A 20,633-nucleotide genomic window follows, 5' to 3' on the forward strand; every position below is an offset into this window, starting at 1 on the left:
CCCAGATAGACATTCTCTCTGCTCTACACAATGGTAAAGCCAGTTGTCACCAAGAAGTTATTACTGTTCTTAGGGGCTGTCTCCATTCCATACGCTTCGTAAAGAGACTAAATATTTTGATGGAAACAGCCTGGATATTTTTCTCCCAGATTGATCTTTCAAATAAACCTTCACTACGATGTAGCCTTGAGTATTCATGACTTTCCAAGCTTAATGTTTTCTTGGTGTGATGTAGATTATATATCTCCCCCAGCAGTGGCTGTGCTTACGTAGGTATCATGTGACTCCCCCTACAAGTGCCTTTCCCTCGACTGAACTAACACAGCACTCTGAAGGTTGTGCAACATGGCAGGAGCAGCTTGAGAACAAATTGCCTATCTTAGGTGCCAGCCAGATCTATATGGAGAGGTGTAGATGCCAATAATAGACATTATTGTTCAGACACTTCCTTTTCCTCAAACACGGTACAATTTGCCACTTGGAACAACTAATGGCTTTCATTGACACCACAGAAATCCAAGTTCATACTTGGTTTTAGTTCCCAGTCATAATGAAATTTGGTGTAAGCACTCATAAGTCAGATGACAGAAAAACAAACCTATAAAAGTCTATAGTTGAAGAAGTCATACACAAAGAAATACATTATTATCTATGAGTACAAAAGAGAAGATAGATTTTCATCCATGATCTGATGGTGGAACAGAAAGTTTGTAACCTGCCATGCCGTGGCAGAGTAGGACTGTAAATCTGAATTTACAGGAAGATACATTGCACCTTTTTCTCCTTGAATAAACAGTAAAGAGGAGGGGGTTATAAAAGTCACAATCCCAGGTTTCCACATGATAGGTCTGAAGTGAAAGTAGAAACGACAACACTCTAGACACTGACGGAGTGGACAAACGCTGCAAATCCACACCTTTCCTCCAGGACTGACCCTATCAGACCAAAAGCCCACCTACCCAGGAAAGCTGATGGCTTCTGGGAAAGAGGAAGTCAGTTTTCTTTCACAATGTGGCCTCTAGGAGATCGACTCCAATGGATGGCCTTATATCGAAGATATTTGGGCAGTACAAATTGTACTCGATGGTTTTAGAAAGGAAAATGAACACAAAGTTGGGTTTGGGTGAATAGAAAAGGGTGGGTAGGCTTGGGAAGAACTGGAGAGAGAGTAATAACAAGTCACAGTGTATGAAATTGTCAATTAATAAAAGTAATTAAGTAGTTATTTCGTTTTTTAAAAAACTAAGGTCACTTATAAAAAGCCAAGGCTCATGCAAGGTTACTGAGAAACCACAGAAATAAAGAAATGTACATTCTCTTCGGAAGGACGATGGAAAAGCAACATTTATCTTCTGGACAGAAACGGAGCAGTGTGTGGGGGGATGAGACAGTTCACACACCGGTCCCTTCTGTCTTTTGTTTTGCTTTGTGACTCCATTAGCCTTTCATGGAAGCCATTCGTGCGCATCAGTGAATAATCTTGGTTTCTAGTTTCTACCAGGATGAATAGAGTATGTACTTTCAAGTTATCCTAACTCTGAACATATTTATTTATTGAATCTTCAGGAAGCTTTTAAAATAGCAGCTCTTAGCTAATCTGTGGTCTCAGCAAGATGGAAATTACCAGAAAAAGAAATGCCAGAAAATATTCTGAGGCTTGTGAGGACTTAGCATCTCAGGACACAAAGCAGATTCCTCAGAGTAGGGTGGGCCTTGGTGTGTGATAACTGGACTTCTAACGGACACAGACTGGGAGGGGGCATACTGAAGGCTGGAGTGGCCAGAGGCAGTACACAGGGACATATGACTTAGAAACAAAGTCCACAGAGCTGGACATTAATAAATAAGTTCTGGTGACCTCACAGTGATTAGACTTTGTTGTAAAAGTAGCAAATTGAATACTTCAAAATTTTTTGTTAAACATAGATCCATAAATGTCCCTGCTGAAAATAAATGTGAGCTAGACCTGTCAATTACATTGATTTAATCATTTCTTGATGTGTTTAGGCACAGCAATATACATTATTCCCTAGTCTAACTATTCCTTTCTTTTTTTAATCTACAGGAAAACATTAATGCAAGACACATGGCATTTTCATTTCAAAAAAACATAGTAACTATACAATTTAAATTTTGAAAAGGCAAGTGCAAATTAACAACAATAATAAAACATACCCTGTAAATACTTTTTTCCGTAGTCTATTTTCATGGTTCTGAGCTCAGCAAAATGTCACCAAGATTTGATATCAGGTCTGTATTAAAGACCTCCTTGCTGGGAACCTTGGAAATTCACTTCAAAGTGTAGGTCCTACTTTTCAGATAATAAGATTTTGTCTTCTAGAGGCCTACAAATCTGCTCCTCCTTCCCCGAATTCTGTTTTATTCTTGTTGTTAGTGTAGGTGGTCTATCTCTGCATTTTATTCTGTTTTGCTGTCTTTGTGTTGTCTTGAGTGGGATTAAGCTACTGATTTAATTCCTATTCTTTTTTAATTAGTATACAAAATAAGAGGGGTTTCACTGTGACATTTCCATACTTACTTTGTGTTGGTCCCCCTCTTCCCCTCTTCCTTCTCTTGTTCTCTTGCTGCCCCTCCTTCTTCCCACAGTGGCCAATCTTCTGTTTTCACATCAAACATTTTCTACCCCCACCCCATTCTCCCCAACTTAAAACCTCTTTTTCCAAAGTGGCAATGGACTACAGAATTGGGAAGAAAGAAAAGGAGGTACCTTCTGGAGAAAATAAGGAACTGGGTAGTAGAGAATAACAGGAGTGAAAAACAAAGAGAAGAAATCATAATGACATAACGGTATAGATGTATGCAAATACCACCCTGAAATTAAAATCATCCTATTGACCCAGGCATGCTGAGTCAGGCCTGAAGTCCCCAGAAAACGACTTCCAATTGGAGGCCAACCTACTGTACCAGTAAGTTCCAGGCCAGCTGGGGCTGCAGAGTAAGGGAGACTATCTCAAAATAGCCCAAAATCTGAGGAATAAGGAGAAATAGAGACAGTATCCTCGTAGGAGAGAAATGAGCCAGATGCTTGTCCTCCATGATAACATGTTGGCAGTTAATGACAAAAACTTAACATATGTCCCCAAAAACTTAAGTGTACCATGCAGAGCCTGGGAGTGTACCTGCCAGGAAAGAGAGCACCAGAGGCTGAGGAGCCGGGAATGGCCTGGGCAGACAAGATGACTACATTTTACAACAAACCTTAGAGCTTCATTTTTGTGTAAACTGTATGTTTATTTTTATTTTATTATTAATTTCTATTGAGCTCTACATTTTTCTCTGCTTCCCTCCCCTCCAACCCTCTTCCAAGGTCCCCATGCTCCCAAATTACTTGGGATATCTTGCTTTTTCTATTACCCATGTAGTTTAGATCTACGTATGTCTTTCTTTGGGGTCTCATTGTTGTCTAGGTTCACTGGGATTGTGATTTGTTGGCTGATTTTCTTTGCTTTATGTTTAAAAAACCACTTATGAGTGAATACATGTGATAATTGTCTTTCTGGGTCTGGGTTACCTCACTCAAAATGATGTCTTCTCGCTCCATCCATTTTTCTGCAAAATTCAAGATGTTGTTATTTTTTTGCTGTGTAGTACTCCATTGTGTAAATGTACCACATTTTCCTTATTCATTCTTTAGCCGAGGAGCATTTAGGTTGTTCCAGTTTCTGGCTATGACAAACAGTGTCGCTATGAACATAGTTGTACACATGTCCTTGTGGCACGATTGAGCATCCTTTAGATATATACCCAAAAGTGATATTACTGGGTCTTGAGGAAAATTGTTTCCTAATCTTCTGAGAAATCTGCACACTGACATCCAAAGGGGCTGTACCAGCTTACATTCTCACCAGCAATGCAGGAGTGTTCCCTTTACCTCTGTCTGATGTGGGGTGTTATTTAAGATCTTTCCTCACTCTGTAGGCTGTCGTTTTGTCTTGTTGACTGTGTCCTTTTTTTTTTTTTTTTTTACAGAAGCTTTTCAGTTTCAGGAGGTCCCATTTATTAATTGTTTCTCTCAATGTCTGTGCTGCTGGGGTTATATTTAGGAAGTGGTCTCCTGTGCCAATGTGTACAACTGTACTTCCCAAACTGTACTTCCCAATTTCTTTTCTATAAGGTTCAGTGTGGCTGGCTTTATGTTGAGGTCTTTGATCCATTTGGACTTGAGTTTTGTGCATGGTGATAGATATGGGTCTATTTTCCTTCTTCTATATGTTGATATTTAGTTATGCCAGTACCACTTGTTAAATATGCTTTCTTTTTTCCATTTGATTTTTTTTTACTTCTTTGTCAAAAATCAGTCATTCAAAGATATATGGATTAGATTAATATCTGAGTCTTTGATTCGTGTCTATTGGTCCTCCTTTCTGTTTTTATGCCAATACCAGGCTGTTTTCAGTACTGTGGTTCTGTAGTGGAGTTTGAAGTCAGGGATTGTGATGCCTCTAGAAGTTCTTTTTCAAGGTCTGTGAAGAATTTTGCTGGGATTTTGATGGGCATTCCATTGAATCTGTAGATTGTTTTTAGTAAGATTGCCATTTTTACTATGTTAATTCTACCTCCATAAGAGCATGGGATATCTTTTAACTTTCTGATGTCTTCTTCAATTTCTTTCTACAAAGATTTAAAGTTCTTGTCATACAAGTCTCCCACTTCTTTGGTTAGAGTTACTCTGAGACATTTTATGCTGTTTATGGCTATTGTGAATGGTGTTGATTCTCTGATTTCTCTCTCAGCCCTTTTATCATCTATGGACAGGAGGGCTACTGATTTTTTTAATTAATCTTTTATCCTGCTACGTTGCTGAAAGTGTTTATGAGTTTTAGAAGTTCCTTGGTAAAATTTTTGAGGTCACGTATATAAACTATCATATCATCTGCAAATAGTGAGAATTTGACTTCTTCTTTTCTGATTTGTATCCCCTTGATCTCCTTTTTTCATGAATAGAGCAGCAGTAAACATGCATTGCAACTATCTCTGTAGTAAGAGATTTGGCATCTTTTTAAGCTCATGAGTATTCGCATGTCCAATCTGTGGAACAGAGATCTTCAAGACCTCTGATTGGCATGAATAAATTTTCACTTTAGTGTCTAAATAGATTGGCTTGAGGTTCATGCGTTGCGAGAGCCTCCTAATTTAGTCCCTAATTCCAACCTATTTTGAAGGGTTTTATTCTCCTGAAAAATATCTCTACAGCTTACATTCTAGATGAACCTTGGAGCCAGGAGCTGTTTCCTCACAGTGCCAAGCCAGCAACCCTGGCATTGCTGTGGATGCTCATTCTCACAGCGCCAAGCCAGCAGCCCTGGCATTGCTATGGATGCTCATTCTCTCATCTCTGTAGCACTGCTAGCCCTGTTGTCCGTGTTGGGCTAAGGGACTTGGAAGAGTTATGGGGACACATTTAATGGTGATTTCTCAGTAGCCTAAAATGTACAGTAAATATGATTGCATATCATTATGAATATCCTATTATCTAACTGCTATTCCCTTAAATGAGTGATTTTTTATTTAACGTTTCCTATTTCGTCTCTTTCTTCAGTATCTGTGTCTTAATGTATTTCTTTCATTGGAAGTGACAGTCACAATTTCCAAGTCATATTGATTTTTTTTCATTTAGGTTAATTCTAATCTGTCCTCATCTCCTTCTTCTCTGTCCGTGTCATATCACACAACAGAAGTCATTAAGGATTCTTTCTTACCCACAAAACAGTGTATCACCTAGTCCTCACTGGTACCCAAAGCATCTACAAGCAATTCTTACCTTAAATAGAATTCTTTTTCTTTTGTTTTTACCACACAGTTTCATTCTTGCTAAAAGTATAGGGTGGTGAAAGTCACCTGCCTTTTCTGCTGAACAGTAGATCAACCTTCTGTGCTTTTGGCAGAAAATAAAGGAATGACCTTATCTCTGATTTGCTTGGTTTTTACTCCATAGACAATAGGGTTCATTGCTGGTGGAACAACAATGTAGAGATTGGCAAAAATAATGTGGAATGTGAGGGAGACATTGTGTCCAAAGCAATGAGCAAGGATGGAGAAAAAAGCAGGTGTGTAAAACATGAGGATGACACAGACATGGGAACCACAGGTGCCCAAGGCCTTCTTGCATGCATCTCTGGAAGGGAGGCGAAAAACAACACATAGGATGAGGGTGTAGGAGATGGCAATGAGGACCACATCTGAGAAGACCGTCACGATGGGAACACAAAATCCATACCAGATGTTGATGGAGATATCCGCACATGCCAACCGGGCAACACCTATGTGCTCACAGTATATGTGAGGTACAATGCGTGACCTACAGAAAGGTAAGTGTGTCAACAGGAATACATCTGGCAGGATGATGCAGGAGCTTCGAAAGGAGATGCCCACAGAAATCTTCATAACAGTCTTGGGATTCAAGATGGTAACATATCTCAAGGGCGAGCAGATGGCCACATAGCGATCAAATGCCATGGCCATTAGAATGGCTGAGTCCAGAACAAAGCTAAAGTGAAGGAAGAACATTTGTGTGAGGCAGCCTGGGAAAGTGATTTCTTGAGCCCCCATCCAAAAGATGATCAGTCATTGCCAGCATGGACAGAAAACAAAACATGGGTTCATGAAGGCTCCGTACCACTGCGATGACGTAGAGAAGTAGACAATTTCCCATCACAACTATGATGTAGATCACACAGCAGGGAATGCCAATCCACACATGGAATTGCTCCAATCCTGGGATTCCCATCAAAAGGAAGGGCCCTGGGTTGTAACTGCTCACATTAAAGGTAAGCATGGCAGGCCACGTTGTCTCCTAAAGAATAGAGAATGACAGCAACATTCAGCATGACTCGAGTCACTCTTACTCCAAACCAAGCAGCATTATGGATTCCTAAAGTAATTTGTCATCCAATATGACTCATGAAGTGATAAGTGATTGACAATGGTGACAGCAATGTACATGCATCAGGTCATCCCAGACACACCATCGTTACCCCATCTCAGGAAAAAATCTTTTGTTCTACCTTCTAATTGGCATACACTTTATAGGGACTTTTCTGGATTATCTATACTCTATATTATACACTGTCTTCTAATGGGTTAATAATGGGTTAATCCTTGCTTGGTCACTCTGTCATTGTAAAATATGTATGTATACACATTTGCATGTATGTATATATGTATGTATGTATCTATCTATTTATCTATCTATCTACCTATGCCTCAAGACAAACAACTATTTCCTTCTAAACTTCTGAGGACAAAATCCTGTATTGTTAACTAGTAGCCTGATTCAGATCAGTAAATACTAGTTGAGTTCCAACACGATGCTGGATCACATATGTAACTAAAATTTAAATTAGAAAGGTTTCTTATAGCTGTTATTCACGGTTCCTCTACTTAAAAATAGGAAGAGAGAAACAGAGTTAGTTTCCACCACACTGAACACTATACAAGTGTATATATCTTGATTCTTGCAATTAGTAACACTATAAGATAAGATTTTTGTCCAAAAGACAGATTTCACCATCCAAAAGGACATGTGAAAGTGGTTCTCAACATGTTAACAGCAACCCTGTTGGCAAACCTCTCTCTCCAAAAATATTTACATTACAATTCATAAAAGTAGTAAAATTACAGTAATGAAATAGCAACAAAAATATGAAAATAATTTTATGGTTGGGGGTTTCTGCAGCCATGATAAAAAACAACCTGAGTAAAAGCTATGGAAGGTAATGGAGAAAGGGACTTATTCAGCTGACAAGAACAGTTTTGAGGGGCTGGAGAGATGGCTCAGAGGTTAAGAGCACTGACTGCTCTTCCAGAGGTCCTGAGTTCAATTCCCAGCAACCACATGGTGGCTCACAACCATCTATAATGAGATCTGGTGCCCTCTTCTGGCGTGCAAGCATACAGGGAAGGAATGTTGTATACATAATAAATAAATAAATCTTTAAAAAATAAAAAAAGAACAATTTTGAGGAAGTCTAGGCAGGAACTGGAAGCAGAATGTGAAGGCAAGCCTGCTTGCTCTTCTACATCATTACCTCCAAATAAGAATTCATCTCACATCAAAGGGTTGGAGAGAAGAAGGTGGGGTGAGATTTTTTTTTAAAAAAAAATCTTTCCACTTGCTTGTTTTGTTCCAGTGTCTCTCGCTATGTAGAGCAGTCTTACCTTAAACTCCATACAAACAAAAACACAGGCTGGCCTCAAATTCATGATCTTCTTGCCAGAGTGCTATAATTTAAATATGTTCCACCATGCCTGCTATAGAGTCCTTCAATTCTGAGAGCATATTACACAAAATGAAATAAGGCAAAGAAAAAAATACTTCAAGATCTTATCCACCAAATATAAAGGGTGAGAACATAAAAGCTGAGGGCAATTGGGGCTGGGGATATGGCTCATTCAGTGGAGTGCTTGCCTAGCAAGTAAGAAGTCCTGGATTTGATCCCCAGACCACACAAAACTAGGGGTGGTGGTACAGGACTATACTCCCAGCACCCAGGAGGTGGAGGCAGGAGGATCAGAAGTTCATGATTATACTTTCTACATAGCAAGTTCAAAGCCAGTTGGAACTACATTAGACATTCTCAAAAGAAAGAGAGAAAAGAGAAAAGAAAAGAGGGTCAGCAAGATGGCTTAACAGGCAAGGAATCTTGCTGCCAAGACTGATAACCTGAGTTTAACTGCTAGGACCTACACACTGGAAGGAGAGAGTCGGCTCTGGCGAGCTGCCCTCTGACTCCTACATCACTCATGCCCACAAACAAGCATACACACATAAATAAATAGATATTTTTATTTTAATAAAATCAAAGAAAAAACAGAGAAAGCACTTGAGGATATTTAAATGTGAACTAGGTAGGACTATTACACAGTATAAAAGAGTCAGTGTTACTTTTATCAGATGTATCAAATTTTCAAAACTATGAAACATACATGCAAGCATGCCAAAAATATTATGAAAAAATACTGGTAAAATGGCTGGAGAGATGGCTTAAGAGTTAAGAGCACTGGCTACTCTTCCAGAGCTTTTGGGACCCTTTATTCCCAGATTGCCTTGTCTAGTCTCAATAGCAGAAGAGGTACCTAGAATCACTGAAACTTGATATACCATAGCTGACTGACATCCATGGGAGGTCTGCCTTTTCTGAGGAGAAACAGGAGTGGATGGGAGGATAGTGGGGAGAGGGAATGGGAGAAGAGGAGGGAGGGGAAATGTTCAGGATGTAAAAACAAACAAACAAAAATAATAAATGAACAAGATTTGCTAATTAGTTTTTCTTCAGTATTTTTTCTGTGTGTGTGGTTTGTGTGTCTGTGTGTATGAATGGTATACATATGTGTACATGCATGTTTACATGAATGTGGACACATGCCTATGGAAGCCTACAGTTGATGTTAGGAATCATCCTTACTTACTCTCCTGCTTGATTTGCTAAGGAAGGGTCTGTCAATCAAACACAGAACTCACAGATATGGCTAATTTCAGTAACAAGCTTTTTCTGGGGATCCTGTCTCTACCTTCTGAGGTTGGGATTGCAGGCAAACCACATACCCAGCCAACATTTACGTCAGGTGAGGAGACCCCAAATCTGGTCCTCACACTTGTCCACCAAGTGCCCTGGTAGCTGAGCTCACACTTGTCCACAAACACCCTTGTCACTGAGGTCACACTTGTCCACAAACGCTCTGGTCGCTGAGGTCACACTTGTCCACAAACGCTCTGGTCGCTGAGGTCACACTTGTCCACAAACGCCCTGATAGCTAAGCTCACACTTGTGCACCAAGTGCCCTGGTCGCTGAGCCATCTCTCTGGCATATTTTCAACTTTAGTTGAGTTTCCTTCAGGCTAGACACAGCATATCACCAATAATTTGATTTTAAAATGCATCTTTTCAGTATCCAGTAGTGCAAGACTAATTATTTAGATGTCAGTCAAATACAGAGCAGTAAAATACACTGTAAGCCAATTTTTGTATGAAGAGCAAAGAAGGTTTAAGACTCAGACAGACATTCCTGATTCTTCTCTTTGTCTTCTCTATGCTTCGTAAAACAGTCAATGTGCTTTCTTCCTTCCACACCTGGGTCCATAAGGCCACACCAAAGTCAGAGTCCAATTCTGTCACTAGAGCAGAGGTCTGGTAAATCTCCATGGTTTTCACTGAACTAAAGTAGGCATATGCTCTAACGCCCTGCTTTATTTATTTGTAATTCACATCAAAATATGCCATCTGATAATTCACCCCTAATTAAAAATACTCACCCTTAATTAAATAATTAAGAAGCAATTATTTTACACATCAGTAAAATTCTCACTGCAAGATCAAGGAGTGGCCCCTGACAGGCAGCTGGCTCTGCTAGTTCATATCTTAGAGGAGTTCATAGGAAGTAAAATCCCTTAAAATGGAAGGCCCTACAATTCAATTACCTGCATTGTATTGAGCAATTTGTTTAATTTGAAACTTTGTTACATTTTTAATGATTAGGCACCTAAAAGACTAAATTGGCAATTTCCTTATGTCTAATTTAATCTTTCATGTTTTAAAGATTATTTGAGGCCTGGTGGTGGTGGCACACGCCTTTAATCCTAGCACTCAGGAGACAGAGACAGGCAGATTTCTGTGAGTTGAAGGCCAGACTGAGCTAAAGAGAAGTTCCAGGACAGCCAAGGTTACACAGAAAAAAAAAACCCTGTCTTGAAAAACCAAAATAAAAGTAAAGATTATTTGAACCAATTATTAGAGCTTAGCCAACTATTTGAGATCTAATTTAGCTTTTGCTTTGTGTTTACCATATAGAATTAAGTCTTTTAGAAGATCCCTTAGTCCCATCATCCTATAGAAAAGTATTCTAACCTTTTATTTCTTTATATTTTTCTTTTTTATGTGTGTGTTTTGCCTGCACATATCTGCATCTACCATGTGCATACCTGGTGTCCTCCAAAGTCTGAAGAGAATGTCAGCCTCCTGGAACTGAAATTACAGATGGTTGTGAGCTCTGGGAATCAAAACCATGTCCTCTAGAAGAGAAGCCAGTGCTCTGGACAGCTGAGTTATCTCCAGTATCTCTCTTCTTTTCAAAAATATTCTTAAACATCTACAACACTCATTTAATAGTTTCATTAAGATTTTCTTTTCATGTATTTGGTAGATAACAGGACAGATAACTGATGCTGTCTAAAAATAAATAATAACCACCATATTAAAACTCTAGAAACTTGTTTCAGCAAGATGGTTCAGCAGCTAAAGGTGCTGCACCCAAATCAGAAAACCTGAGTTTGATCCCCAAAACCTACGTAGTGGATAGAGAGGACTTAGCTTCCTCACAAATTGCCCTCTGGCCTCTACATGAAAGCTGTGGCATGTCTGTACCCATATACATATGCATCCACACATAATGGACATGCTTGCACATGCACACACAAATAGACAAATGTAATTGTTTTAAATCTGGAAACTACAGAAACAACACTAATTCCCTACCTCCCTGCGACACAGGAACACACAAGTAAGGTGTGTGTACAGATGACGACAAAAGGGAACTGCAAGGTTCTTATTGAAGACAAGTTGTTTATTTTCTCTTCTAACCTCTGAGGCTCTTTTCTTAAAAGTAGAGTGGTTGGGTAGGTTTTGGGCATAAAATAACTAAGAAAGCAAAACCCCAATTCTGATTAGGAAGAATAGTTCCATGTGTCCTCTCTTGGAAGTCAGCGGTTGTAGTTTCAATCTTTTACCTACTATATTTTCTGAGCTGGCCTCCAAATGCAACACTTCAGGCATGTGTCACTGGGACCATTTGGGAAAGAGCAGAAGAATGACTTTATCCCTTATCTGCTTGGTCTTCACTCCGTAGACAATAGGGTTGAGTGCAGGTGGGATAATTACATATAGGTTGGCAAACACTATGTGAAAAGTGCGAGGGACATTGTGTCCAAAGCGATGAGCAAGGATGGAGAAGAATGCTGGTATATAGAACATGAGGATGACAAAAACATGAGACCCACAGGTGCCCAGGGCCTTCTGGCATGCGTCTCGGGAGGGAAGTCGAAAAACAGCACATAGGATAAGAGTGTAGGAAATGGCTATAAGGACCACATCTGTAATTACTGTCATGATAGGAACACAAAATCCATACCAGATGTTGATGGAGATATCTGCACATGCCAACCGGGCAATACCTATGTGCTCACAGTAGGTATGGGCAATGATGTGTGTCCTGCAGAAGGGTAGGCGGTTCACAAGAAAAACACACGGGACAAAAACACAAAAACTTCGGAAAGAAATTCCTACAGCAATTTTGACAATGGCTTTGGGTGTGAGAATAGTGGTATATCTCAAGGGTGAGCAGATGGCCATATAGCGATCAAATGCCATGGCCAGCAAGATAGCTGAGTTCAAGACGAAGCTATAATGCAGAAAGAATAACTGGGTCAGACATCCAGGAAAACTGATTTCCTGGGGACCAAACCAGAAGATACAAAGAGTCTTGGGGACACAGGTAGTAGACAATATGAGGTCAGTCGTGGCCAACATGGAAAGGAAGAAGAACATGGGGGAATGAAGACTGTTTTCCACTGTGATGAGGTAGAGAAGGATACTATTGCCCACAATGGCCACCAAATAGATAAAGCAGAAAGGGATGCTGATCCAGACATGGTATAGCTCAAGTCCAGGGATGCCCGAGAGGGTGAAGGGGCCAGTGCTATAGCTACTTGTGTTGTGCATGACCGTTGAGATCTGAATGACAGCCCTTCTATCCTAAAAGCAAATGTGTACAGTGAGCATAAGGAATTGCGTGGTAATTCTTCCTCTACAACCTCCTTGGGACCAGATCTCCTCTTTCCTATACATGAGAAAAGAAAATCAGGTTACTATTAAGAGCACTGTTAATTTTTCACCAAGGGCAGGAAAAATTGCTCCTTGGTAAAAAGCACTGGCTGCTCTTCCAGAGGTCCCGGGTTAAATTTCTGACATCCATTGTTGTGGGTGTAGTGGCTCACAGTCATCTGCTAAGTCCAGTCCCTGGGAGATCTGACACCCTCTTCCGACCTCTTTGGACACCAGGCACACACATAATGCACATATATACATTCAGGCAAAGCACTCACACAAAAAATAATAAAATAAAAAATAAAATAAATATATGCCCCCCAAAGAAAGCAATGCTCATGACTTTGAGAAAGAGTCATCAGACTCCTGGTATTAATTCCCAAGTTTGTCTAGAAACCGAACCAAAGAAAAATAACTTATCCAGTTTCTAAACTACTAATCCTGTTGAAATGACTGAGTTTTCCCTGAGTCTAGATACTCATTACTGTACGGTGTGTATAGGGAAAAAGACACTAACTGCGTGCAGGAACAGGAATTCACTACAGAGAATGGGAACATGAGATCATCAGCAACTTTGAAAATCTCTTATGCATTATATTATTTAGAAGCTCCTCATTAAGAAATGAATTTTGTCTTTTCACTTTTGTCTTGTTCTGAGAAACTGAACACCTGTGACGTCATCTATCTTTGCCGAGGAAGATCTTGTCTCTAAGAACTGGTAGAGCCAAGATCATTGGATTCCACAACCAGCACTCTTTGTCCTGAAGTGCTGAGGACTCACAAGTGACGTGAAGCTGTGAGAGGAACAGTAACACACAGAACTGAAAGCTGTCCGAACACTAACTCCACGTCAGTTTCCGCAGTCACTGTCCTCCACTCCCTGGGACTTTCGAGACAGGGATACCTGAGACCTCCTCGTTGAAAACAAGACATGAAGCTGGACCGCCTGTCTACCTGCTAAGGACGAAGGAGGAAAATCTCCTGTAAGAATTGGAGAAAATGCTGAGCGGTGGTGGCACACGCCTTTAATCCCAGCACTCAGGAGGCAGAGGCAGCACTTACTTTGTGAGTTCGAGACTAGCCTGGTATATAAGAGTTAGCTCCAGGACAGGCTCCAAAGTTACAAAGAAACCCTGTCTTGGGAGAAAAAAAATATTGGCAAAGACTTTGAGCCACTTGTACATTTTTTAAAAAATATTTATTTATTTATTTATTATGTATACAATATTCTGTCTGTGTGTATGCCTGCAGGCCAGAAGAGGGCACCAGACCCCATTACAGATGGTTGTGAGCCACTATGTGGTTGCTGGGAATTGAACTCAGGACCTTTGGAAGAGCAGACAATGCTCTTAACCTCTGAGCCATCTCTCCAGCCCCCACTTGTACTTTTTAAAAGTAATGTTGGGGGGACCTCTAGTGTAGGAAATGCAAATTTTACTGATTCTAAATGTCAGTCAAAGTAAAAACAAGGAAACTTGGAAAGATGTATTTTGAGAATCTTCAGCATTTGACGAAAGATCTTAGCCTGAAAGCACGTTTGAAACTCTCGTAACAGTCCTCTGAGAAGGTTAGGGACCTAACTCAGATGCTGTAGTGTTTGCCCAGCCCAACAGGCACCATGGGTTTCATACAAGCATCCTGGGTACCATCATGAGGAGGATCAGAAGTTAAGGTCATCCAGGTATAAATGGCAAATTTGAGGCAAGCCTAGGATCTATGAGATCCTGTCTCAAAAAAAGGGAAAAAAAACTATGAGATACACCTTAATATTATCCTTATTTTACAAATATAGAAAGTAAATAAGAGAGAAATAACTTTTCAAAACTACAGGATAAGTAAACATTACATCTGAGAGTCAAACACCAAGTCTTAAAACTTTTATGTTCATAAGCAAAATTCCCAATGGAGGCTACGAGCTATATCTATGGAGAAGAGAAAGTACATGATATCAGCATAGCAATAGACAGGGTGATACACCATAAAGAAAGCATAGCAAACCCAAACATAAAGCAAGTCAACAATATGACACCAAGCAAGCTACAGATGTATATTGTTTGAACTTTTCTATTACAAACCTAAATTCTCTGTACATTTACAGAAAATAAATTATATGTTGCTGACATGTGAAATACTTAAACAAAATGACCCAGAAATGACAAAATGAAAGAATAAATAAGTGTATTTTTGGACAAATTTTTTAAATGTAACAAACGAAAGCTTAGCAAGACAGAAATAAGAAAAGGCCATTTTAAGGGTCAGGGTGATGTATTGACAGGTAAAGGCACTTGCCACCAAGTCCAATGACTTGAGTTTGATCCATGAGACCCACATAGTGGAAGGAGAAACTGACTCTGCAAATTGCCCTCTGGCTGCCACACTGCACAACTGCACACTAGAATACACACGTACACACACACACACACACACACTTATACTAAATAAATAAAGCTACATAAGAATATTTTAAGTAAATTTTACTATGTAATCATTGAATAAAGAAAAGGGGACTGTACTGTTTAAAAGAATACTCTTAATTGAAAACGGAAGTCATGTCCCTTATAGGCAGTTCCTAGAATTCAATTGTGTTTATTTATTTTATGTGTGGGGGTCACATGGAGGTCAGAGGGCAATTTCGTGGAGTTGGTTCTTTTGTACCAGCTTTGTATGGGTTTTAGGGATCCAACTTAGGCCACAGGCTTGTCCAACAAGCCCTTTCACCCACTAAGTCATTCGTCAACCTCTTTGAATCTTTGTTTTTCGTGTAATTATTTGAACTAACTGTCCCCTGGTGACACCATATCCTGCAGCCACTTTTCTCCTGTTTTCTTATTATCCTCCAAGCAAATCTTCCCAGTTCTTCATTAACTGCAGGTGTTTGCACTCTTGTGACCCACCAACACTTCTCCTTAAAGTCTTTCTTCACGTTGTGACTGGCATGTCATATGTGACCAGCTCCAAACCTACATTTCAAAGTACTGTAACTCAACGCTGATCAGTGCACAAAGAACTGTGGAACAGATGACACATGCCGTGCAAACCCGGTGTGGTACACACTCTGTCCACGCTCATCCTAGTGAGGCTGGGTGCCTACGGCTCCCTCCATGTGAAGTCCTTCTCCCACTCCTGCTTCCAGCAAAGCTGTATTTCTTACTTCAGCCTCAGCAAGCCTAGTCCACTCCATGGACAGAAATGGAGTAGAATAATCCCTGGAAACAGTTTCCAGGTTTCACTATATTAGAAATTTTATTTCTTCATTTAGGAAATTCATAATACTTACATTACTTATTTAACATTTCTTTTCCAGGCTAGACTATAATCTCTGTAAAGACAAAAATCATGTCAATTTTGTTTATATTTTATACTGTCCTCAAGGCCTATACAACAGTGTCACTCAAGAACATTTTTAGATGAAATATCAATAATCAAGCCAAATAAAAATGAATATTCTCACTAAATGTCTCTGACCATAAATTTTCATATATTCAATCTGTATTGCTTCCTATGTAAAGCAAAATAATCCTATGTAATTTGGAAGTCAGTGTGTACCAAGTCACATACAAACACTAGAAGCATTTTCATTAAAGATATAAGTAAGGTCATAATTGTCATTTTTATTGATATTCCCCAAGAGATGCTCACCAACAGCATGAGACACTTTGGGGACAGATTGCCTTTGCCCATTCCTTTCATTTTGGCTTGTGCTGGTGGCCATGACAGAGGAGTAGCAGTCGCTCTGGGTGTATCCTGGGAGGCAAAGCCCCGGAGGATTGCCTGCAGAATGCCCCTTGCTCTCGCTGTGCTTCCATCTGTTTGCTGCTGCCGTGTTCCTGCTGTATTTGACATGGTGTGATTACTAGATGAAAGGATCCCAGCACATGCCTTTAAGCTTGCACTAGTGAGGCAGAGGCAGGGGGATCTCTGTGAGTTTGATGCTAGCCTGGTCTACAGAGTGAGTTCCAGGACAGGATCTCTCTCACAGACACACCACCACCACCACAGCCACTACCATCACCCCTGCCACCACCCCTGCCACCACCCCTCTCTCACCATCTCTCTTTCTCTCTCTTTCTCTTTCTCTCTCTACTCCCTCTCCCTCTCCCTCCCCCTCCCCCTCCCTCCCTCCCTCCCTCCCTCCCTCTCTCTCTCTCTCTCTCTCTCTCTCTCTCTCTCTCTCTTTCACATACACACACACACAATCACCAGCACCACCACCACTACCACCACCCCTCTCTCAACACCTCTTTCACACATACACACATCACACACAGTCACAGACACACGCACACAAGTACATAACAAATAGAATTTTAAATTTTAATAAATAACAAACTATTAGTAATATTTTCATTATCATAGACAGATCCTAATGTGCATGGATGTTAGAAACCCTGAAAATGCATAAAAGCCTCAGAGCTGGAGTCAGAATCCATCCTTCTGGTTCCAAGCTCTCTCCAGCCTCATTGGTCCTCTATCCCACATATCCACAACCATTTCATTCTCTGATGCCTTATAATCTGAGCCCCAGCCCTGAAGACATACTTACAGGAACTAAACTAGGTTCATCATTGTGTCTCTCAGCCCTCTTCTGCTCACTGCTTAGCCTCCAGGACTTCACTTTGGCTTGCCAGTCTTGCCTGCCTTGTCCAAACCCAACACTTCTCAAACTCAGATCCTTGATAAGAACTGAAGGACAAAAAGAAATAGCACTGTTTAAAGGAAATCCTCTTATTCTTCTTCCTAGACCTTCAGAGAGCCCGCTCTGAGCTTGCAGGCCCCAGAGGTACCAACACACAAACCTAGTCAGTGAATTAGATATTGCACAGAAACTTATCCCAAGGGTATAGCTGGTAAGCGCCTGAGATCCCAAAGGCTGAGCTGCTCTGAGGCCCCACTGCAGTCTCAGCTCTTCCAAGACAGCTGGTATCCTGAGAGAAGAAAATCCTGGAAGAATTCCAAACTATGTCCTCTCCACTTACAAATACAAACTTCAAGGGGCTCTCTGTGTGCCTTATGCTTGTGTTTGAAAGAGCTTGGGCCTCCCTTCTCACACATGATGTGGTTATAGCTTTGTAAAGCTATAAAATAAGATAGAGAAGAAAAAAAGGGAATATTGGTTTTCTAATTCTTAAACAGTTACGTTTTGGTGATGTCAAAAGCTCAGAGCAAGACATAATAAATAGATCAAAATTTGTCCTAGATAAAGCTCTTTAATACAATGTTTTCAAAGCTGACTTCTAGGTCAAATACTCAATTACCTACCCAAATTAGAAAAAAAACAACAGCAATGAAAATAAACTCTTCAGTCAAGCCATCATCACATGGACAGCTTAAAATAAGCATGGTGGGATTATGCCCACTATGGGACTCAGAAACCTTCAAATCAGCCTGAAAGCTGGAAGACAAACATGTACCCATCCAACCTCTGCCTTAGCCCCTTTACTCAATCTGAGCTGCACTTCAGCTTCAGATGTGTGATTAGCTTTTTCTGGGTTTTATTTTTTGGGATGAGGTGACATTTTTTACCATCACCATTCAAATTTCTAAGCTTGGGAACATCCTTGGAGTCTATTAGCATGCTACTAGATTTATTTATGTGTGTGACTGCAAGGGATGCAGAAAACAAGATATCTAGGACAGGAATGGGTGCAGGGTGCAGCAGCGAACAAGAATCATGGAGTTGAGGGCTCAGAGGCTAAAAGCATTTGCTATTCAAAAACGGGGACCAAAGTTCAGATTGCAGCATCCACATGACAAGCTAAGCAACCCATACACACTGAAAATCTCTATCTACTCTGAGGGGCGCAAAAGCAGGAGGATCATTCTAGCTTGCTGCAGGCAGTGTGGTCTTGTGGAAGGAAGTGTGTCACTGTGGGGGCAGACATTCAGGTCTCTTCTCAAGCTTTACTCAGTGTGACATAAGTTGACTTCCTGCTGCTTCTGGTCAAGATGTAGCCAGTCCCATGTCTACCTGCGGCTCCTCATCATAATGACAATGGACTAAACCTCTAAAGCAATAAGCCACCACCTCTAACAATGTTTTCTCTTTAAGAATTGTCATGGTCATGGTGTCTCTTCACAGCAACAGAGTCCATAACCAGGACACACACAATTTAGGAAGCTATTACAGTAGTAGATTTCCATATGACTTTTCAAACAGCCCACAGTGTCAGCTGTTTCTCCTCATTCCCTCCTCTATATCCCCCCCTCCCCCCGTCTATCACCCCTTTAATCCTCTTCTTTGAATTTCCCCATTATCCCTTTATAACACTATTTGTTTGTGTGTGTGTGTGTGTGTGTGTGTGTGTGTGTGTGTTGGTTTTTATCATTTGTTTAGAAGCACTATGTCTACCTCTGATACATCTGAAGCTCTAGAGATTGCTTTCAGTGTTCTAGAGGCTGCCGTGAACTACTTGGACACCCGCACAGCAGGCTGCATCCTCACTGGCATCCCCGGGCTGGAGCACCTTCATGTGTGGCTGTCCATTCCCTTCTGTACTATGTACACAGCTGCCCTGGTAGGCAATAGCATGCTAATCTGTGCTATCCTCTCCCAGCCAAGCCTCCATGAGCCCATTTGCATATTCCTGTCCATGCTGGCCAGTGCTGATGTCCTGCTGTCTGCACCCTCCATGCCCAAGACCCTGGCCAACTTCTGGCTAGGTTCTAGCCACATCTCCTTTGATGGCTGCCTGACTCATCCACTTCCTTTTTGTGGCTGACTCTGCTGTCCTGATGGCCATAGCTTTTGACTGCTATTTGGCAATATGCTCTCCTCTGCAATACACCACAATCCTGACAAGGCAGGTCACGGGAAAGATTGCTGCTGCTACCCTGACCCGCAGTTTTATAATCATGTTCCCATCCATCTTTCTCCTTAAGCGGTTGCACTACTGCTGGATCAGTGTCATAGAACACACATTTTGTGAGCACATGGGTATTACCCGTCTGTCCTGTTCTGACATTTCCATCAATGTCTGGTATAGGCTGGCAGCTGCTCTTTTTTCCCCAGGCCTGGACAGCATTCTCTTTGCTGTTTACTATGTCCACATCCTCCACGCTGTATTCTGCCTCTCTTCCCCGAAGCCCCGTCCAAGACCCTGAGTACTTGTGGATCCCATGTGTGTGTCATCTTACTGTTCTACATCCCTGCCCTCTTCTCTGTCTTTGCCTACAGGTTTGGGAAACGCATCCCACGTGATGTCCACATCCTGTTGGACAACCTCTACATGGTTATCCCACCTATGCGCATTCCTGTGGTTTATGGAAAAAGGATGAAGCAGATCTCGGGAGGAGCTAAGCAGATGTTTGCAAATTTTACCAAAGAATTTAAGTAAATGCCCACAATTTGGTCTCAACTGACTCCTTTTCTGTATTTATCAAATGCCCAGTGTTTACGACATCCTCACATCTCCACTTTCTAGTTATCCCCATATGATTCTCACTCATTTCCACATTGATCCAAAAATGTCATTTATTCAAACCAAACTCTGATTGATTTTTTTTTTTTTTTTTGGAGAAAACCACAGCGGTGGAGACTCTACTCTCTTGTAGTCTTTAATTGTGCTCTCCTTCCCTTTCACTTCAGTAGCCAGAGGTACATGACAACTCACTCTGAGCTCACCATCTAAACAGGACGTTACTCAACATCTCTCTGATTGCTCCTTAATTGTCTCCTAATTATTTCAGTATAGTGTTGACATTTATGTGCTGGTCCAACATATTCTGTATGATAATCCCAGAGAACTGTCATACCCTAACATTTATAATCCCAGGAGATGCTATTCTTGTTTCTTA

General features: G+C 40.8%; 3 protein-coding genes across 3 annotated transcripts; 1 reads left to right on the forward strand and 2 right to left on the reverse strand.

Moving 5' to 3' along the window:
• Positions 1 to 5,883: 5,883 nt before the first annotated feature.
• Positions 5,884 to 6,796, reverse strand: LOC119823734 (olfactory receptor 52H1-like). The gene is given in 2 exon segments (XM_038343808.1): positions 5,884 to 6,580; positions 6,582 to 6,796. Coding segments are annotated over 2 exon segments (912 nt in total).
• A 4,996-nt stretch (positions 6,797 to 11,792) lies between these two features.
• Positions 11,793 to 12,734, reverse strand: LOC119819503 (olfactory receptor 52H1-like). Its single transcript, XM_038337740.1, has one exon. The coding sequence runs from the start codon at positions 12,732 to 12,734 to the stop codon at positions 11,793 to 11,795; it is 942 nt and encodes a 313-aa protein (XP_038193668.1).
• A 6,446-nt stretch (positions 12,735 to 19,180) lies between these two features.
• Positions 19,181 to 20,173, forward strand: LOC119820562 (olfactory receptor 52B6-like). The gene is given in 3 exon segments (XM_038339070.1): positions 19,181 to 19,533; positions 19,535 to 19,914; positions 19,917 to 20,173. Coding segments are annotated over 3 exon segments (990 nt in total).
• Positions 20,174 to 20,633: the final 460 nt, after the last annotated feature.

The sequence above is a fragment of the Arvicola amphibius genome, chromosome 1 (genome assembly GCF_903992535.2).
Source record: "Arvicola amphibius chromosome 1, mArvAmp1.2, whole genome shotgun sequence".
Classification (NCBI taxonomy): Eukaryota; Metazoa; Chordata; class Mammalia; order Rodentia; family Cricetidae; genus Arvicola; species Arvicola amphibius.